This window comes from Vitis riparia, chromosome 10 (assembly GCF_004353265.1).
Source record: "Vitis riparia cultivar Riparia Gloire de Montpellier isolate 1030 chromosome 10, EGFV_Vit.rip_1.0, whole genome shotgun sequence".
NCBI lineage: Eukaryota > Viridiplantae > Streptophyta > Magnoliopsida > Vitales > Vitaceae > Vitis > Vitis riparia.
The window spans coordinates 401785-416862 of NC_048440.1; the positions used below are offsets into that span (position 1 = coordinate 401785).

Sequence of the window (15078 nt, forward strand, 5' to 3'; positions counted from 1 at the left end):
TAAAAAACAGGTCTCAGGAAACATGGTCAAACAAACTTATTTTTTCTTTTTGTTTTTAAAAATTGGTGAAAATAACTTATATTTGTTCTTAACAATTATTCTCTATTTTACTTTGTTTTTAAAAATTGTTTATTGAGAGCAATGGTCAAACAGTGTTAAAAATTTTTAAAAAATAGTTTTCAGTTTTTAAAAACAGAATACCGTTTTTAAACCATACAGCCAAACAGGCTCTTATGTACTTAACTCCATATATTTTTCAATCGAGAATTGACTGTGACATCACCTGTCATGACCTGTATATGTTGTGTAGATATTATTTGTCTTGAACACATAATCTTTTTAACTTCAAAATGTGTATACATAATTCAAAGATGTCACCTTTTATGAAGGTTAGAATGACTAAGATTCAAGAAACTAGAAAAACCCTCATAAATTTTGTTGGTACGTACAAAACGGTAGCATATCACAAAGTACCGAATGGATGGGAAATTCTCATGATAATATTAGGATGGCAGGTGTGCCAAAATATATTTTTATAGCAATGAGAACTTACATAACTACAACAACAAACGCTCTAGCCTTTAGTAGCGTAATCTCATACGGACTTAAGTCAAATTTTAATGTGGTGTGAGAGCATACATCTTGCAAGCATGAGCTTCAACAGTTGCCTTGAGTTGATGTCGAATTGAGTATATAGTTGAATGCTGCAAATACAATCGACATAATCATGTGTTAGAATGATATTAGGCATGAAAATTCCATCAAACCTTCACTTGTTTGCTAGTTCTTGGGGTCATACCGTCCATAAGTCCCGAGCATCAACAACTGCTGATGAATTCAGCCCAATATCGCTCCAATCTGCAATTATCGTTGCCTCAGAAGATTCTCTATTCCACAGGACCACTGCCACCCTATTGTCACTGAGGGGACCAGACCAAACCTGCACATTCTCATAAGAAATAAGCGTAAAAGAAACCTTCATGCTCTAAGCCCATCTTTACTAAAGATTGATTTTATTGGATATATATTGTTACATGAACTTTTACATGAAGAGCAATAAGCATATTAGCATATTAAAGTTGGGTTTGGTTGGTTGTCATTGGACAATGTAGGGAATTCAGTCCATAAGTTACATATGAACAAAAAAAAAAAAAAACACATGCAGTATTAGAGCATGATATACAGTGTGAAGCAAATTCCTAATAATTAAAACTTTTAGGAATAGTTTTTATTCAACATGGTATCAAAGCTTTAGCTAACTTAAGACTGGTCCTCCCCCATTATTTATCTGCCTAATTATCTATGATCACAAAATTTATGAAACTTGATAGTTTAACATGGTATTAAAGCTGTGGTTAAATGTTGTCTGTTCAGCTGCAACATTAGATTAGATTTATGGTTAATTGGCCTCGATGCCTCTCACAACAGGTATGAGGCCTAGCTCTGGTTAATTGAAGGTCTGTCCCACAACAAATATGAGGCCACATGTAAAGGGAGAGTGTTAAGAGTATGATATGCATTATGGATTCAAAGTTGAAAAACTTAGGTTATGTTTAGTTTTTAGAAAGTACTAAGGAAAAAAAATGTTAAAGAAAATGGTTTTCTCATGTTTGATTATTTTACAAAAAATACTAACGAAAATCAAATATAATTAAGATTAGTTAAAAATTTATATATTTTCAAATTATTTAATCTTTATATCAAAGAGTTAAAATAAGTTAAATGAGTTTGAAGTAGCATCTAAAAATAATTTATTGACTTTAAATCTTTTTTTTTCTTTGTTTTCACTTTTTCTCTTTATTTTCTTTTGTTCACATTTTCCAAGAACCAAACATAGCCTTAAGTTTTTAGGAAAAAAATGGTTGTTTAATGCATGGCATGTTGCAACATTGATGGTTAGCAGTCCCAAAGGTACAAAAAAACAATATACCTCTAGATCTCCAGTCTTCTTTACTTTTTTCCCTTGAGCCCCAAGCTTATCTGTTACACCATTTAGATTAAGAGCAGTTAAAACCGAAAATTATACTTATTGTACCTTTCCTCTGAAGGCAAACTCGTCATACATGCTAGTAGGAATGGTGATGACACTAGATTTGACAAAATGTAAACAGAAAAAGAAATGATGGCATGGTTATGTTAATACCTTGATTAACCTCAATAACCTCCTTGTTGCTTAGCAACTCGAACGTTTCATTATCCATGGACCTAATGTCGCACCCAATAAGAAGTGGGGCCTAAGCCGATCCCAAAGAACAATATCCAAGGTTGATCATGGTTTTACAAGTTTAAGCATAATCCTTGAGAACAGGCTGTAGTTCTAGTACCTTTGCTAAAGCCCAGATGCTAAAGTGAGAGCGGTACTCCTCGGTTGACATTCCTCCATTGCCTACTTCAAGCATGTCTGGGTCTAAAATAGAGCCACAAATGACAATTTACAGCGCAATTAGATTTCATGTCTTGTTATTTATCAGAAATGAATAGCAGTTAAAGCCTTGAATTGTAAGGGATTATCAGCATAACCATTCCATCCACCAGGTCCAGCATAAGATGCCCACACATCATTAAGGTCAGCACGCGATGTCATACTGTCCAAAGAAAGTTGACAACATTTTTCTATTAGCGCGATCAACACTTAAGCTATTATAGAAGTCGGACTAGGTATTTTTACCTCTCCCAAGTATCTTTAATGTCTCCAGTTGTTCTCCAACTGTTTCCAATACTACTTGCCCATGTTGCAGGGTTGTCCTGGCCCCTATACAAACCAAATTAATCTTTTTATAACTTGTTATAGAAACGGGATCACTTGGTACACAGAGAGAGAGGGAAGGAGATAGCAGCATACCATTCACATAGAGAGTAGAAGATGGGTCTGCCTGTGTTGAGAAGAGCTTTGCTCATATTTGAATATCTGTCATCCAAATCAATGATACAACATACATTACAAACATTAAAAAAGTAGAAACTAAATCATGGAATCAACTCCTTCTATCAGATTATAAATTTTTGGTTCACCTTTCTTGTGGGCTCAGTCCATTATTGTGGCAATTATCATACTTCAGATAGTCAATTCCCTAAAGAAAAGATGATTACAAAAGAGAACCAAATTAGTTCAATCAGGACTCAGATTCAGCAATGCAAAAGAAATTACGAGAATTTTCCAGATTCATCTCTGGACCATAAGATAATAAATAGAACCTTGTTATTGAGAAGGGAAAATCAAATGAGAAACCATTTGTTTAATTTTGCAAATTAGGATAGCTGGGCCTCTTCTTCTCTCCCCATTTTACTCTGGTCTAGCTTAAGACTTAGCATATGCACAAATAGAACATACCCAAGAAGCAAAAGTGTTGGCATCCTGCTCCTCGTAATTTAGTGACCCTGGCATTGTCTTGCTGCAAGTCAATGTCCTAAAAAGAATAGCAACAACTTGTTAGTATTACGAGCCATGACATATATCCCAACACCCCCTTTCCTACTCACCCCCTCACAACAAGTACTTCCTCTCTTCTATCATTTTCAAAGTGACAAAGAAATAAACTAATGTTTTTATGCAGGCAACTGAATCAACAAGAAAAAGGAAATAGAGAAAAGAGACAACGCGGGGAAATGAACCCAAACACCCTTGAGCTGCATTGAAAATGTGATGTTGCTCTCCAACCAGGAAAATAAATGGTTCAGTTCAAGAATCTGTCTAGCTAGCAGAACCATAAATGATAACACTTGCTATTATTAAGTAAAAACAGCGGTGGACAATGAACCAAAAACCAGGCAAAACACCTGAGTTAGAAGATAGAGGAGCCCTCTTCAGAGAACACAAGGTTGGTTAAGATATGCCAAATTCCACCAAGCATATTAAGGGAAAGAAAACCATACATTTCTGCAGTTATTATTCCAACAAAATGCCCACATTTCAATCATCTTACTAGAGAGGATGTTTCCTATCATTTCAAAAACAAGATATGCTCCCACCAGAAGTGGGCTATCCATACCTAGCTTCTATCATTCATGATGTTGTGATGCCCCGTTGTTGGGGAATTGACCAAGGATGTTTTCATGTACAGGCAGGAGAAACAGATAATCTACGACAAACAAATAAACGAGGGAACAAACAGAGAGAAGTTTGAACCCCAAGACCTCTAAGAACATAAAAAACAAACAAATGGGGTAACAAGCAGAAAGAAGCTTGAACCCAACACCTCTAGGAACATCACAAACAAACAGGGGAACAAATAGAAAGAGAGGTTCAAATCGAAGACCTCTAGGAACCAAAGCTTTAATATCATGTTAAACTACCACCTTTAGTGATTAGGAAATGGTCCAACAATTATCTATAGTAATAATCAAACAAATTTACTGGAGACAGGAGAGAAGGGTGCAGAGAAGGAGGCATGAGGTATGATTTATAGGCTTCTTTTCATCACCCACACAGTCCATGCATTTGCTTCTAAACTTAAAGCAAAATGAAACTTGTCAGAGACATTTGGTTTTGCATATAGTGAAAGAGACATCACCATTAAAGAATTCCATTCATTTTTTAAGTGTTAGATTGATCCTCATTCTTGAATCATTCCGAGATAAATTAACCATTCTAAACCATGGGTAAAGCAAAAGCACTCAGGAAAGGATCAGGTTGTTGATTTTTCTCACACCTCTCCCTTCCAGAGGCTACATGTGTATCATGTATGCCCAAAACATGACCTTTACAGAACATCTTGTTCAATCAATAGGAAGCAGAAGCTCATGTCTTCAATGATAAGACTTCCTTTGTAACGTACAAATAAGTGCTTCTGGTTAAGCCAATAGGCTACAAAGCAGTCGTTCCATAAGAACTCTAATGTAGGGAAATGCATAACATTCCATTCTATGCCATTAGATTAGATCATGGTATTCGTATCTTTAAGGTTTTTCATCTTCCTGTTTTTCCAGAACTACCACTCTTTTGGAAAGGCATATCTTGGAAACTTGAGGATTAAGAATTAGAACATTACAAAACAAACAGTTAGGTAAAGGCAAACCAATGAGCATGCCAGCTTCTGGTTTAAAACATGAAAAATGGAATACTAATACCCGGCATCAGCATAAATTCCAATCTTGAGCCCTTTGCTGTGGACGTAATCTGCTAAAGCCTTCATACCAGAGGGAAAAATTGAAGCTTTTGGTACTAGATTTCCCTGCACACAAGAAGAAATGAGCAATTGTTTCAAATTTCTATAATAAATGTATGATACCTACAGCTACACATTCAAATCCTTCATTGCAATAGACATGACAAAGAACACAAGATGCAATTCACAGGACATAAGACTATTCTGCAGCCATTAAGCTTTTAAGTATCGTAAAAAAATGTATTATGAAGCTCCTGCATGAAAGAAACTATTCAGGAACGAATTCCTTTTGCCTTTCTTTTTTAACCCATAAAAGGTAAGCAAACAATAAAAGAAACAACAGAGTACCAGATTCAGAACAACAGAGAACTCGAAAACTGTAAGTGTCTGTTTGTGTACCTTGGAGTCTCTATTCAATTCAGCCCAACAGTCATCTACTCAAAAATTGAAATTCATGTTAGAAAAGAAAATTACTGTTAATGAATATTTTTTTCTATGGCCAAAATAAAAGTTTATACCCAAATTAATATACTTGTATCCGAGGGCTGAGAGGCCAGTTGAAACCATTGCATCAGCTGTATTAGAAAAAGGGAAAACAGCCATCAGTAATGACCTCTTTGACAGAGTTATGAAGACTCATAATGAATACGGACATATATAGATAAGAACAACCAATTTTAAGTTGTAAGTAATTCTTCACCTATCTGGTGAATTAGTTCTTCACTGAGCTTGCAAGGAAAGTGATTATAACTGTTCCATCTGCACAATATACAACAAAATAAATTTTTTATATTTATCATGTCTCTGGATCTATTTGTGTGTCTGTGTGTTTGTACAGGCACATAAAGCATAAGCCATATGTTTATGAACAGAAGAATTGAAGGATATAATGAGAAAAAATGGTGTATGAAGCTCAAGTTTGAACAAGTTTACCCCATCTGAGGAGTTTGACCAAGACCATTATCCAACAGCTTCCTTTTCATTGCTCCATTTTCACGAAATTTGCCAGTCAAGTTGGCATGGTTGACTGTTGCAGCTGAAAGGGTGCATATGAGAAACAAGAGAAGTGGAATAGAAATCTGATCATGAGCCATTAGGCTGTTCCTTTCTTATGACAAATTCGAAAAGGGTGATGAGTGATATATAGTGGATAAAAGCAAGTTAAAGGACTAAGGGCCAACATTATGGATCATAATTTGTCATTCTCATGCCTGGACCACTTCATCAGCTTCTTGTCAACAAATGTGTTGGATTCATCCCTTTCATAGTTTCAAGCATGGAACTTTCCACCAGATTCTTATCGATTTAATGTCTTGGACACTTCTCTTTGATTCTTTGCTGCTGAAATATATGCCTTTGCCAACTTCTCCTTCTGGAACCTTGAGGATTCCTTTTTTTAACTCTATATGCCCATTCAGCATGACAAGTCATCATTGTCTTTGTCTTATGGTTTGTAAACTAATCAGAATCCTAATTACATGCCAAACCATCCAAATAGTATACAAAGATGATGTGATGAGCATTATTTGCATTTTACTGATAAACTGATTGTTGCTTATAATAAGAAATATGACTCTGACTAACTCGGCTTTTACAAGATGAAATATTCATATCTCTCCCATTTTCCCCTTCTCTGCTACTCTAGCATATGAACTCAACTCTTGGAGGTCATATCCTCCAAAGAAGAGTTTCAGCTCATAAGAATCCTATGTACAAAAAGTTGATTTTGACTGTCTTTCCTACAAATACACGGAATTAATATTAAACACGACCAGTTAATGAGAATAAAGATGATGAAACATTCAAATCAAGATCATTTTCTGTATGCTTAAGTATCTGTAAGTGAGGTGTTGAGATGATCTTCATAAGTGATTAACCTGACCCAAACCCAAAAGGTAATTATTAAGCATGGATATATATGTGTTTAGGTCGTTAAAAATTACTAATCAGTCAACAGGCATTGGCTGCTCTCCTATTTACAGTAACTTAAGTCGTTAACTATGATTTCATTATATGCATATCATGTTCCCATCTGCTAAATTCATAATTCTGTTGTTCACATCTTTTTACAGAAAATGACTCCATGCAGGTAGCTTATACTCCTGAAAACTAACAAAAAGAAATCCTTTATCAGTGAAAAAAGGTACACCTCACAACTGCAAACCCACGACAGTGATGGCCTCCATTAGCTCAACACCCAGTTTTAGATGAAATAAAAGAAAAAAGAAGGAAATAAAACAGGTTCTCCCCAAGGACCCCTTGGATCGAGGTAATAAAACTCAAAGGCAAGGGTTTTCAATCTTAAAACTAATGGTACTTTCATTCCTTCATAGATTCTTCAGCTCCGATCCTACCATATGCATAAAAACAATCTTGGGCACAATCTTTCTCAGCTTCCAATGCTTTTCTTCCCGATGAAGATGCCTCCGTAAAAAAGACAATGCATCAAATAGAGAGAGGCAGAACCCAACAGATACAAAGGAAAGAGAAAAGTAGTAAAGCCCACAACAGATTAGCCACCTAGTAATGTTTTATTTTGCTACTGATGAGTGCTGATAGGTGCCAATCTATTTGGCACAGGTCAAAAAATTTAGAAATAACAGAAAGAAGTCAGAAAGGCTGTTGTCCTGGTATTTGTGTGAGGTTGTAGTAGCAAGAACTCATCATCAATAGTTTAGAAATGTTTCATAAACCGCCATAGAAAACTTTATTGCCTTTTTTAAACCATAGAAAGTACACAAAGATCTAGGAACACATAACTAGTAGCTTCACCAAGTAAGTAGCACATTGAACTCCTACTTGGGTGTGAGGATATACATTTTACAAGCATGAGAATCCACTTGGGCCCAAAGTTGTCCTTGAACCGATGATTGAGTTGAATCCTGTGAATTTCAAGCATTGAAAGCAAACAAATAGGAAATAAATTATTAAAACACAATAATTGGATAGTTAAACATAGAGCAGAGTTGTATAAGTTAAGAGAAACTCACGGCCCATAAGTCTCGAGCATCAACAACAGCTGAGGGACTGAGGCCTATATCTGACCAATGAGCTGTCATATTTGCTTGCGATGATCCTCTGTTCCAAAGGACTACAGCCACCTTGTTATCAGAGAGAGGACCCGCCCATACCTACATTTTTTTAATTCATAGAGAATTGATAGATCACTTTTGGTATTAGGGCAAAAAGGAGTGACACTCAAAACCAGCATACATATAAAAAGAAAAGGTTGGAAAAGTAAATTCAGATGAAATGTTACCTCAAGATTCCCGTCTTTCTTAACCTTTCTCCCTTGAACACCAAGTTCATCTGCTTCATTCACAAAAGTTTAGGAAAAAAAAGAGCTTTTTTTTCTTTTTTCTCTCAACCAGATCAATATGAGTTCATTATATTTCCTTCAAATGATTATATTTCCTTCTATTAGCTAATGGAAAATAACGAAATTTGCAGAGATTGACAATAAAAAATTTCAGAGCTGCATCTCAGATAAAAGTGCATTTCTTTGACATATTTATTGTCTTGAAAGCATTGAATTTCCTAATGTTAACGTTAAACAATAGGACAAAGGAATTATAAACTCTCCAATCACTGCCCCTTTAGCTACACAATTGTTTATGAATAGACATTCTATCATAATTTCTTCCAGCAGTATAGTGATTTCTTCCAGCAATATTATCCATGCTACACATTCCTTTTGGAACAGAACTTTCTTCATTATGCCCCATGAAGCTAAAGAGGACAAAAAAACAAATGTAAGCTTGACTTAAAATTCAAGAAAGCAAACTCAAATTATATACCCCTTAAGATTGTCGCCTGGTTGAACAGATGAGAGAAAATGAATAATGGGAGAACCAAGTACAACTCAGTTATGGAGAGGAGGATAATCAATCTTGATATCCAGAGAAACACTAAATTGATATACATGTATTGAGCATTAAGGTTATAACAGAGTGAAGCTAGTTGGGCGAGCAATACAAATACTAATGTCTCTACTCTTGGGAACAAATTCCTCTCAAGTCTATTCAGGCTATTCCGCTATAGCCACTGCCATGGATTGATACTCTGCTTGTGCACTAGATTGAGCAGCTATTGGCTTCTTTTAGTGATCCAAGAGATATGTTAAGAGACAAAGAATTTAGAGCAACTGGGTGCCAATCACAGTATGAGAGGAATACTAGCTCAGTTAGCCTCGTAAAAGGCATAAATATCAATCGAATTTTCTCAAATTAGATGAAGAACATAGACAGAAGCCCCTTTAACATAATGAGAAACTCCTTTGGTTAAATGCGTATGATGCCCATATGCAGCATCAATCAGTAACAAATTGCAAGCCAATGGTATTGACGAACTCTTGCAGAAAACAATATCACTTCCTATCAGGTAAATGTCATCTACACACACAAGTGAGAGAATAAGCACTTAGGAATGTTGAAGATAGATAAGGAGGAATCCTATAGAGCAACCCGATGCTTTGAGATTGTTTCCATCTTTACAGGACAACGATAGGATGGTTATTTTCTATAAACAAACCCAACTTTTGCTTTACGTTTCAAACTAAGTCTATAAACATAGGGTGAACACCTCTTAAAACAAATCAAAATGTTGTTCCATGTAGACCAAGCTTAGAAGAGCATTTCTAACATCTAATTAGTTTCATAGCCAGTTAAGTTCCAAGGCCATTGTCAGAACAATTGAATGGTACAAGGTGTATATCAAAATCCAATCTTTGAATCTAATCAGATCCTAATGCAACTAAACACAATTTTAACTGCCCAAAACTTCCATAAGCTATTAGCTTGGTCATCTAAATCCATCAGCGCCCCACAAAATTCATGCCTGGTTGGTGAACAAGAAACCAAGCTCAGTTCTCCAAGGCATTGAGTTCTTTTGTAGTGGCCATGGCATCAAGCTCCAACAATTCAGTAAGGACCAACTTCACCTTTCAAGGCTCATATGATATTGTGTTAGCAACAGAACGAGAAGACTGGGTTCGACTCAATTTATCACAGTTTTTCCAATGGATAAATATTCAGGCTAACATAGGGGATCCAGTGATTTGCAATTAACATTTTGCCCATCCCCTCTACTGGATTTTCATGGTTGACCAGTTCCATCACTAAGTACCATGTGGCCTTCATTAACAAAATTTGAAAAATAACCTCACCTCTTGATGTTTTATTCCTTGCAACCTGATTCTGCATGTGACCTACTGACTACTTCAACCCTCTTTGTTAGGGAGCAGTCCATGGTTCCTTCTGAAACTTTTATTTTCCTGTGCAAATATCATCATTCTTCAGAGTTGATATTTTGGTTGTTTCCTCCTCAATGATTTTGATTCCACCCAAACAGTTGCTCAAGTTAGAACCAAGCCCAGTCAATAGATTGGAGGACTTTAATGTCATCTCAAACAGTTTGAATAGATGCAAACTTGCCACACATGCATGGTTTTAAACCTCAGGAGATAAATTATTGATGTTTTTGCCCTCCTCCACATAATCAAGTTTTTCCTCCCTTTCCTTAGATGCTCCATTACAGGCCCATTCAAACCTGCCAAACTTCGCCGGCAGACTTCAAACCTGCTCTGATTCTTTTTGTACACGTGTTTTGTCTTACAGGTGTTGGAACTTAAACACAGTTGGGCTTCTTAAAAACATAACTAACAAAGAATAATACAAAATATGATATGAAAATCTAAACAATGCTGACTCCAGGCATGGCCCGTTTGGTGCAATTGATCGGGATTTTGCTTGTAGAGAGCAATATTCTCTGTATTTTATTTGTGACTTCAATAATAACTATACTGAACATTCTGTCTTGGTTACGATATTCTCTATGCTACCTTGTAAATAAACATAAATATTGACTCTTAAATCTTACCTTGATTGACAGCAATAACCTCCTTATTGCTAAGCAATTCAAAGGTTGAATTATCCATTGATCGAACATCGCAGCCAATCAACAATGGGGCCTACACCAAAAAATCCAGAATAGTAACTAAACAGGACCACATCAAGCTATCATGTCATTGACTAATCCAATGTGTATAAAATGAGAAGAGCCGAGCTTAAATAATACTTTAGCTAATGCCCATATGCTGAAGTGAGACTGGTACTCCTCTTTTGTCATGCCACCATTTCCTACTTCAAGCATGTCAGGATCTGGTCCGCAACAATCATAATTCATTAGGGAAATTAATGTTGTAAAATTAACAAGTTAAGACACCTTTTTGAATGTGGAGAATCATGCCAAGGAAAGCAGTATAATCATCCATTAAATGATCAGATACCTAAATTACAAAAAAAAATAGAAGATGGTTGCATTATCTTTTTACCATTCCATCCACCAGGGCCAGCATGCGCTGCCCATTTGTCATTCTCATCTGCCCGAGATGTCATGCTAAGAAACAAAAATGTCATGACTCATCAGGTCCTCACATGATAAAAATTTTATAACATAAAATCATTTCAACCAACACTAGTTTATCGGCATAAGTTCTGATTTTTCAACAATTTCCAGTAGAATGCTCATGCAATGAACTGCTTATAAATTAGATTATACCAAACATATATTACCTAGCCCAGTTGTCTTCAATGTCTCCCGTTGTCCTCCAACTATTTCCTACATCCTTAGCCCAAGTAGCAGGATCTTCTTGTCCCCTATATTTTGATTGTTGCATAGAAATCTTAAAATGACATTTTAACTGATAGTAGAAGAAACATTATCCCAATTTGCAGAAAAAATGTGACTTACCATTCACATAAGGAGAAAAATATGGATCTTCCTGAATTCAGTAAAGCCTTACTCATCTTAATGTACCTATACATCCACAGGGTAACTTGAATAAAATTTTATGATGGGATACCTACTTCTACGAGTTGGTCAAAACACAAAGGCAAAATAAATGAGATACCTTTCCTGAGGCCTTATACCGGTGTTTTCACAGTTATCATATTTTAAGTAATCGACTTCCTGTATGAAAAATATGGATTTAAATAAGCATTTCTTTCATCTTGTGATAAAGAAGCAACTCTAATCAATGGCTGTGCCTTGATTATATCAGAAACAGTTTGTTGGGAAAAAAAAAAAAAAGAAGAAGAATTGAAGCAAACTTACCCATGAGGCAAAGGTTTTTGCATCTTGTTCTTCATGGCCTAGTGAACCAGGCATGGTCTTACTGCAAGTTTGAGTACTAAAACAAGATACAAGACATGAAAATTAGTCACAAAGAAAAATATAGGGTTGTCATGTAAATAATTTTGCCTTTAGTTAATCAAGGATCATTCTATATCTGTAATGCAAGAGCTGAATATATGATTGTATTGAAGCAATACCCCGCATCTGAATAAATTCCAAACTTTAACCCTTTCTTGTGAACGTAATCTGCTAGAGCCTTGATGCCTGAAGGAAATGTTGAATGCTTAGCAACCAAATTCCCCTGGAAAAGAAAATTTGAGAATGCCAAAATCAGTTCCAGTATCAACCCACTTATCATCATTGCATAGGAAAGTCATCAACTTATTGTTGTTGCCAAAATTCACATCCTAGATGATACCCAAACTCTCTAACTTCACCTAGAATGCCCGACATGACATGAGTATTGATATGGGATCCTCGTCACATGCTGTGATATCCCCCATTGCCCCAAAGCAAAATTCGATTCGTGACTCCAGTATGGAACCTACCTGGCACCAAAAGGGTGTCTATCTGACTTTGCAATCTCATGAAAGATCATGCTGCATGAGATTGATTGTGATATCCTATGTATTATTTTTTTGGAATAAGGAAGAAATTTTTAGTTCACATTGGTGAGATTCTTTTTAATCAAGTCCTAGAGGGTGACACCCAAACACTCTAACTTCACCCAAGGTACTTGACATGACATGAGTATCGGGATCCTCGTCTCATGCAAGAAAGTGAGTCATTATAATTGATATTAAAACCTATATGTGACCCTAATTGGCATCACAAGGGTGTTTATTTGGCATCGTAATATCATGGGACATTTTGATGCGGGAGATTGATTATGATATGCTTTGTATTTTTTTTGGAATAAGAAAGAAATTTTTAGTGTATTTTAATCGAGCCTCGGGTCTTAAAATTTTTAGGTGTGGAGGATGAGACACCTAGACATCTCCACACCCGCAATCAAACCCACACAACATAGAGTAGGAGTAAGTGCAAGAGAAAAGTAAATGAAAGTAGAAACAAACATGGAAGGGAGGAAAATTACGTCAGAATCTCTGTTCTTTTCGCCCCAACAGTCATCTGAGACAGAATATGAGAAGAAAAAACAATTAAAATTAGGATGAAACAAAAAAGAATATATAGACTCCTCAGCCAAAAATATTACCTAAATTAACATAATGGTATCCTAATGCAGCAAGGCCACTTGACACCATTGCATCAGCTGTTCAACAACATCAATCTCATGTCACCATTAACCATATATAGGAATATTAAGAAAATGTTTTTTTTTTTTTAAAAAAAAATACCTGTTTCCTTAATCAAATTCTCATCAATCTTGCAACCAAAATGGTTCCAGCTGTTCCATCTGATCATCATATACTTAAATATAAACAAATTATTGCACAAAAGCAATATGGGGAATTTCAAATCTTTATGTGAATGCTTCAAGTAAATTATAAAAATCACTCTTATATATGTATGAGATTTTATTTGATATGTTTGATGTATATAATTTATCTACGTATTTATGATTTCTCTATTTATAAAAATGATGTTTCTTCAAATTTTGTTGTATCTTCTCATAAAAAGTTGAAAACAGTTATTCATAAACCAATTTCTTATTTGGATTTGGGTGTTGGACTCAACTTTGGACATTCTAGCCCATGATTTTTACTGGGCCCAGCCCAAAATGTGACGTCCATAACTCAGCAATTGGGTGGATTGGGCCCGTTATTGACCCAAGTTCTTTCTGTGAAGATTGAACAATCAAAATTTGAGTCTCCATTAGTGATTGGTGGTTAAAATTTAAAAGGATGACGAGATAAAATAATTTTTTTTACTGATAATCACCACGTTCGGTTCTCTCCCATAAAAAAAATTCTTTTTTTTTACCAAAAATATATATATTTTTTCTCTCTCTCTTAACTTAGGTGTTCAAAAATTCCTTCTCATTGGTATAGAAGTGGAAACACATGTATGTATATATATATATATATATATATATATTATTGAATTTAATCCAATTATTTTCTTTTCTTTCAATTTTATTTGTCTTCTTCTGTTTCTCTGGGAACTTCCCAGCATCAACAGAGACATGAATTTTCAACCCACTGTGTTCAAAGAAAAGAGGAGAGAAAGATGGGAGAGAAAAAACATACCCCATCTGAGGAGTGCAGGCAAGGCCATTGGCCAAAAGATTCCTCCAACTGGTGGTCTCTGTTGACTCAGAATTCAGAAGCCCTGGGGCTCCCCCACAACTCGCCCCCACCCCCACCCCCACCACCATCATCACAGTCAGCACAAACAACCCACACGCATGCAAGCCGGACTCACCCATTTCTGCACTCTTCTTCTTCTTCTGCTTCTGGGTTGCCCTCCTTCTTTCCTAATGCTTCTTGCCTAATACTAGTATCTCATGTGTTATATATATATAGGGAGAGATAGAGACACGTTGAAACCCACTCTCCTTCTTTCCTAGTGCTTCTTGCCTAATACTAGTATCTCATGTGTTATATATATATATATAGGGAGAGATAGAGACACGTTGAAACCCACTTTGCATCTACGTTTATTTATTCAATACCCATATATTAATAAATATATATAGGAAAATCAAAATGCTGGGCCCATGGCTCTGATGGAAGTGGCATTTTCAAAATAGACTCATTTTTAAAATTAAGAATTCCATGTCTTGGTCGAGAAAAATTAATGAGAATCAAATGAGGACAGGAGTGGGTGAGCTCAACACTCACTACTACTTGTGTCGGTGAACGTTTCTTGCTTTTCA

General features: G+C 35.7%; 2 protein-coding genes across 2 annotated transcripts; both read right to left on the reverse strand.

The window, feature by feature from the left end:
* Window positions 1–430: 430 nt before the first annotated feature.
* LOC117924105 (alpha-galactosidase-like) lies at window positions 431–6185 on the reverse strand. The gene is made up of 15 exons (XM_034842664.1): window positions 6039–6185; window positions 5806–5864; window positions 5624–5680; window positions 5505–5539; window positions 5068–5171; window positions 3332–3407; window positions 3013–3071; window positions 2843–2908; window positions 2669–2752; window positions 2521–2585; window positions 2325–2407; window positions 2144–2234; window positions 1931–1980; window positions 800–940; window positions 431–704 (listed from the first exon to the last, which is right to left on the reverse strand). The coding sequence occupies exons 1-15, from the start codon at window positions 6086–6088 to the stop codon at window positions 618–620; spliced, it is 1107 nt and encodes a 368-aa protein (XP_034698555.1). The 5' UTR covers window positions 6089–6185; the 3' UTR covers window positions 431–617.
* A 1601-nt stretch (window positions 6186–7786) lies between these two features.
* Window positions 7787–14715, reverse strand: LOC117923413 (alpha-galactosidase-like). Its single transcript, XM_034841678.1, has 15 exons — window positions 14450–14715; window positions 13598–13656; window positions 13456–13512; window positions 13336–13370; window positions 12437–12540; window positions 12219–12294; window positions 12016–12074; window positions 11856–11921; window positions 11678–11761; window positions 11437–11501; window positions 11181–11263; window positions 10983–11073; window positions 8365–8414; window positions 8096–8236; window positions 7787–7987 (listed from the first exon to the last, which is right to left on the reverse strand). Exons 1-15 carry the CDS (start codon window positions 14626–14628, stop codon window positions 7901–7903), a joined length of 1236 nt encoding a protein of 411 aa, XP_034697569.1. The 5' UTR covers window positions 14629–14715; the 3' UTR covers window positions 7787–7900.
* Between the last annotated feature and the right edge of the window lie 363 nt (window positions 14716–15078).

What these genes read in the sequence shown, in the direction of transcription:
- LOC117924105 (XM_034842664.1), bottom strand. Translation starts at nt 6,088, where the DNA reads ATGAAAAGGAAGCTGTTGGATAATGGTCTTGGTCAAACTCCTCAGATG. An exon ending in ATACAAGTATATTAATTTGG is followed by an intron (nt 5,540 to 5,623) that starts GTATAAACTTTT and finishes ATTTTTGAGTAG; the next exon opens with ATGACTGTTGGGCTGAATTG. An exon ending in CCAACACTTTTGCTTCTTGG is followed by an intron (nt 3,072 to 3,331) that starts GTATGTTCTATT and finishes TCTTTTCTTTAG; the next exon opens with GGAATTGACTATCTGAAGTA.
- LOC117923413 (XM_034841678.1), bottom strand. Translation starts at nt 14,628, where the DNA reads ATGGGTGAGTCCGGCTTGCATGCGTGTGGGTTGTTTGTGCTGACTGTG. An exon ending in GCCTGCACTCCTCAGATGGG is followed by an intron (nt 13,657 to 14,449) that starts GTATGTTTTTTC and finishes TATGATGATCAG; the next exon opens with ATGGAACAGCTGGAACCATT. An exon ending in GGAATTTATTCAGATGCGGG is followed by an intron (nt 12,295 to 12,436) that starts GTATTGCTTCAA and finishes ATCTTGTTTTAG; the next exon opens with TACTCAAACTTGCAGTAAGA.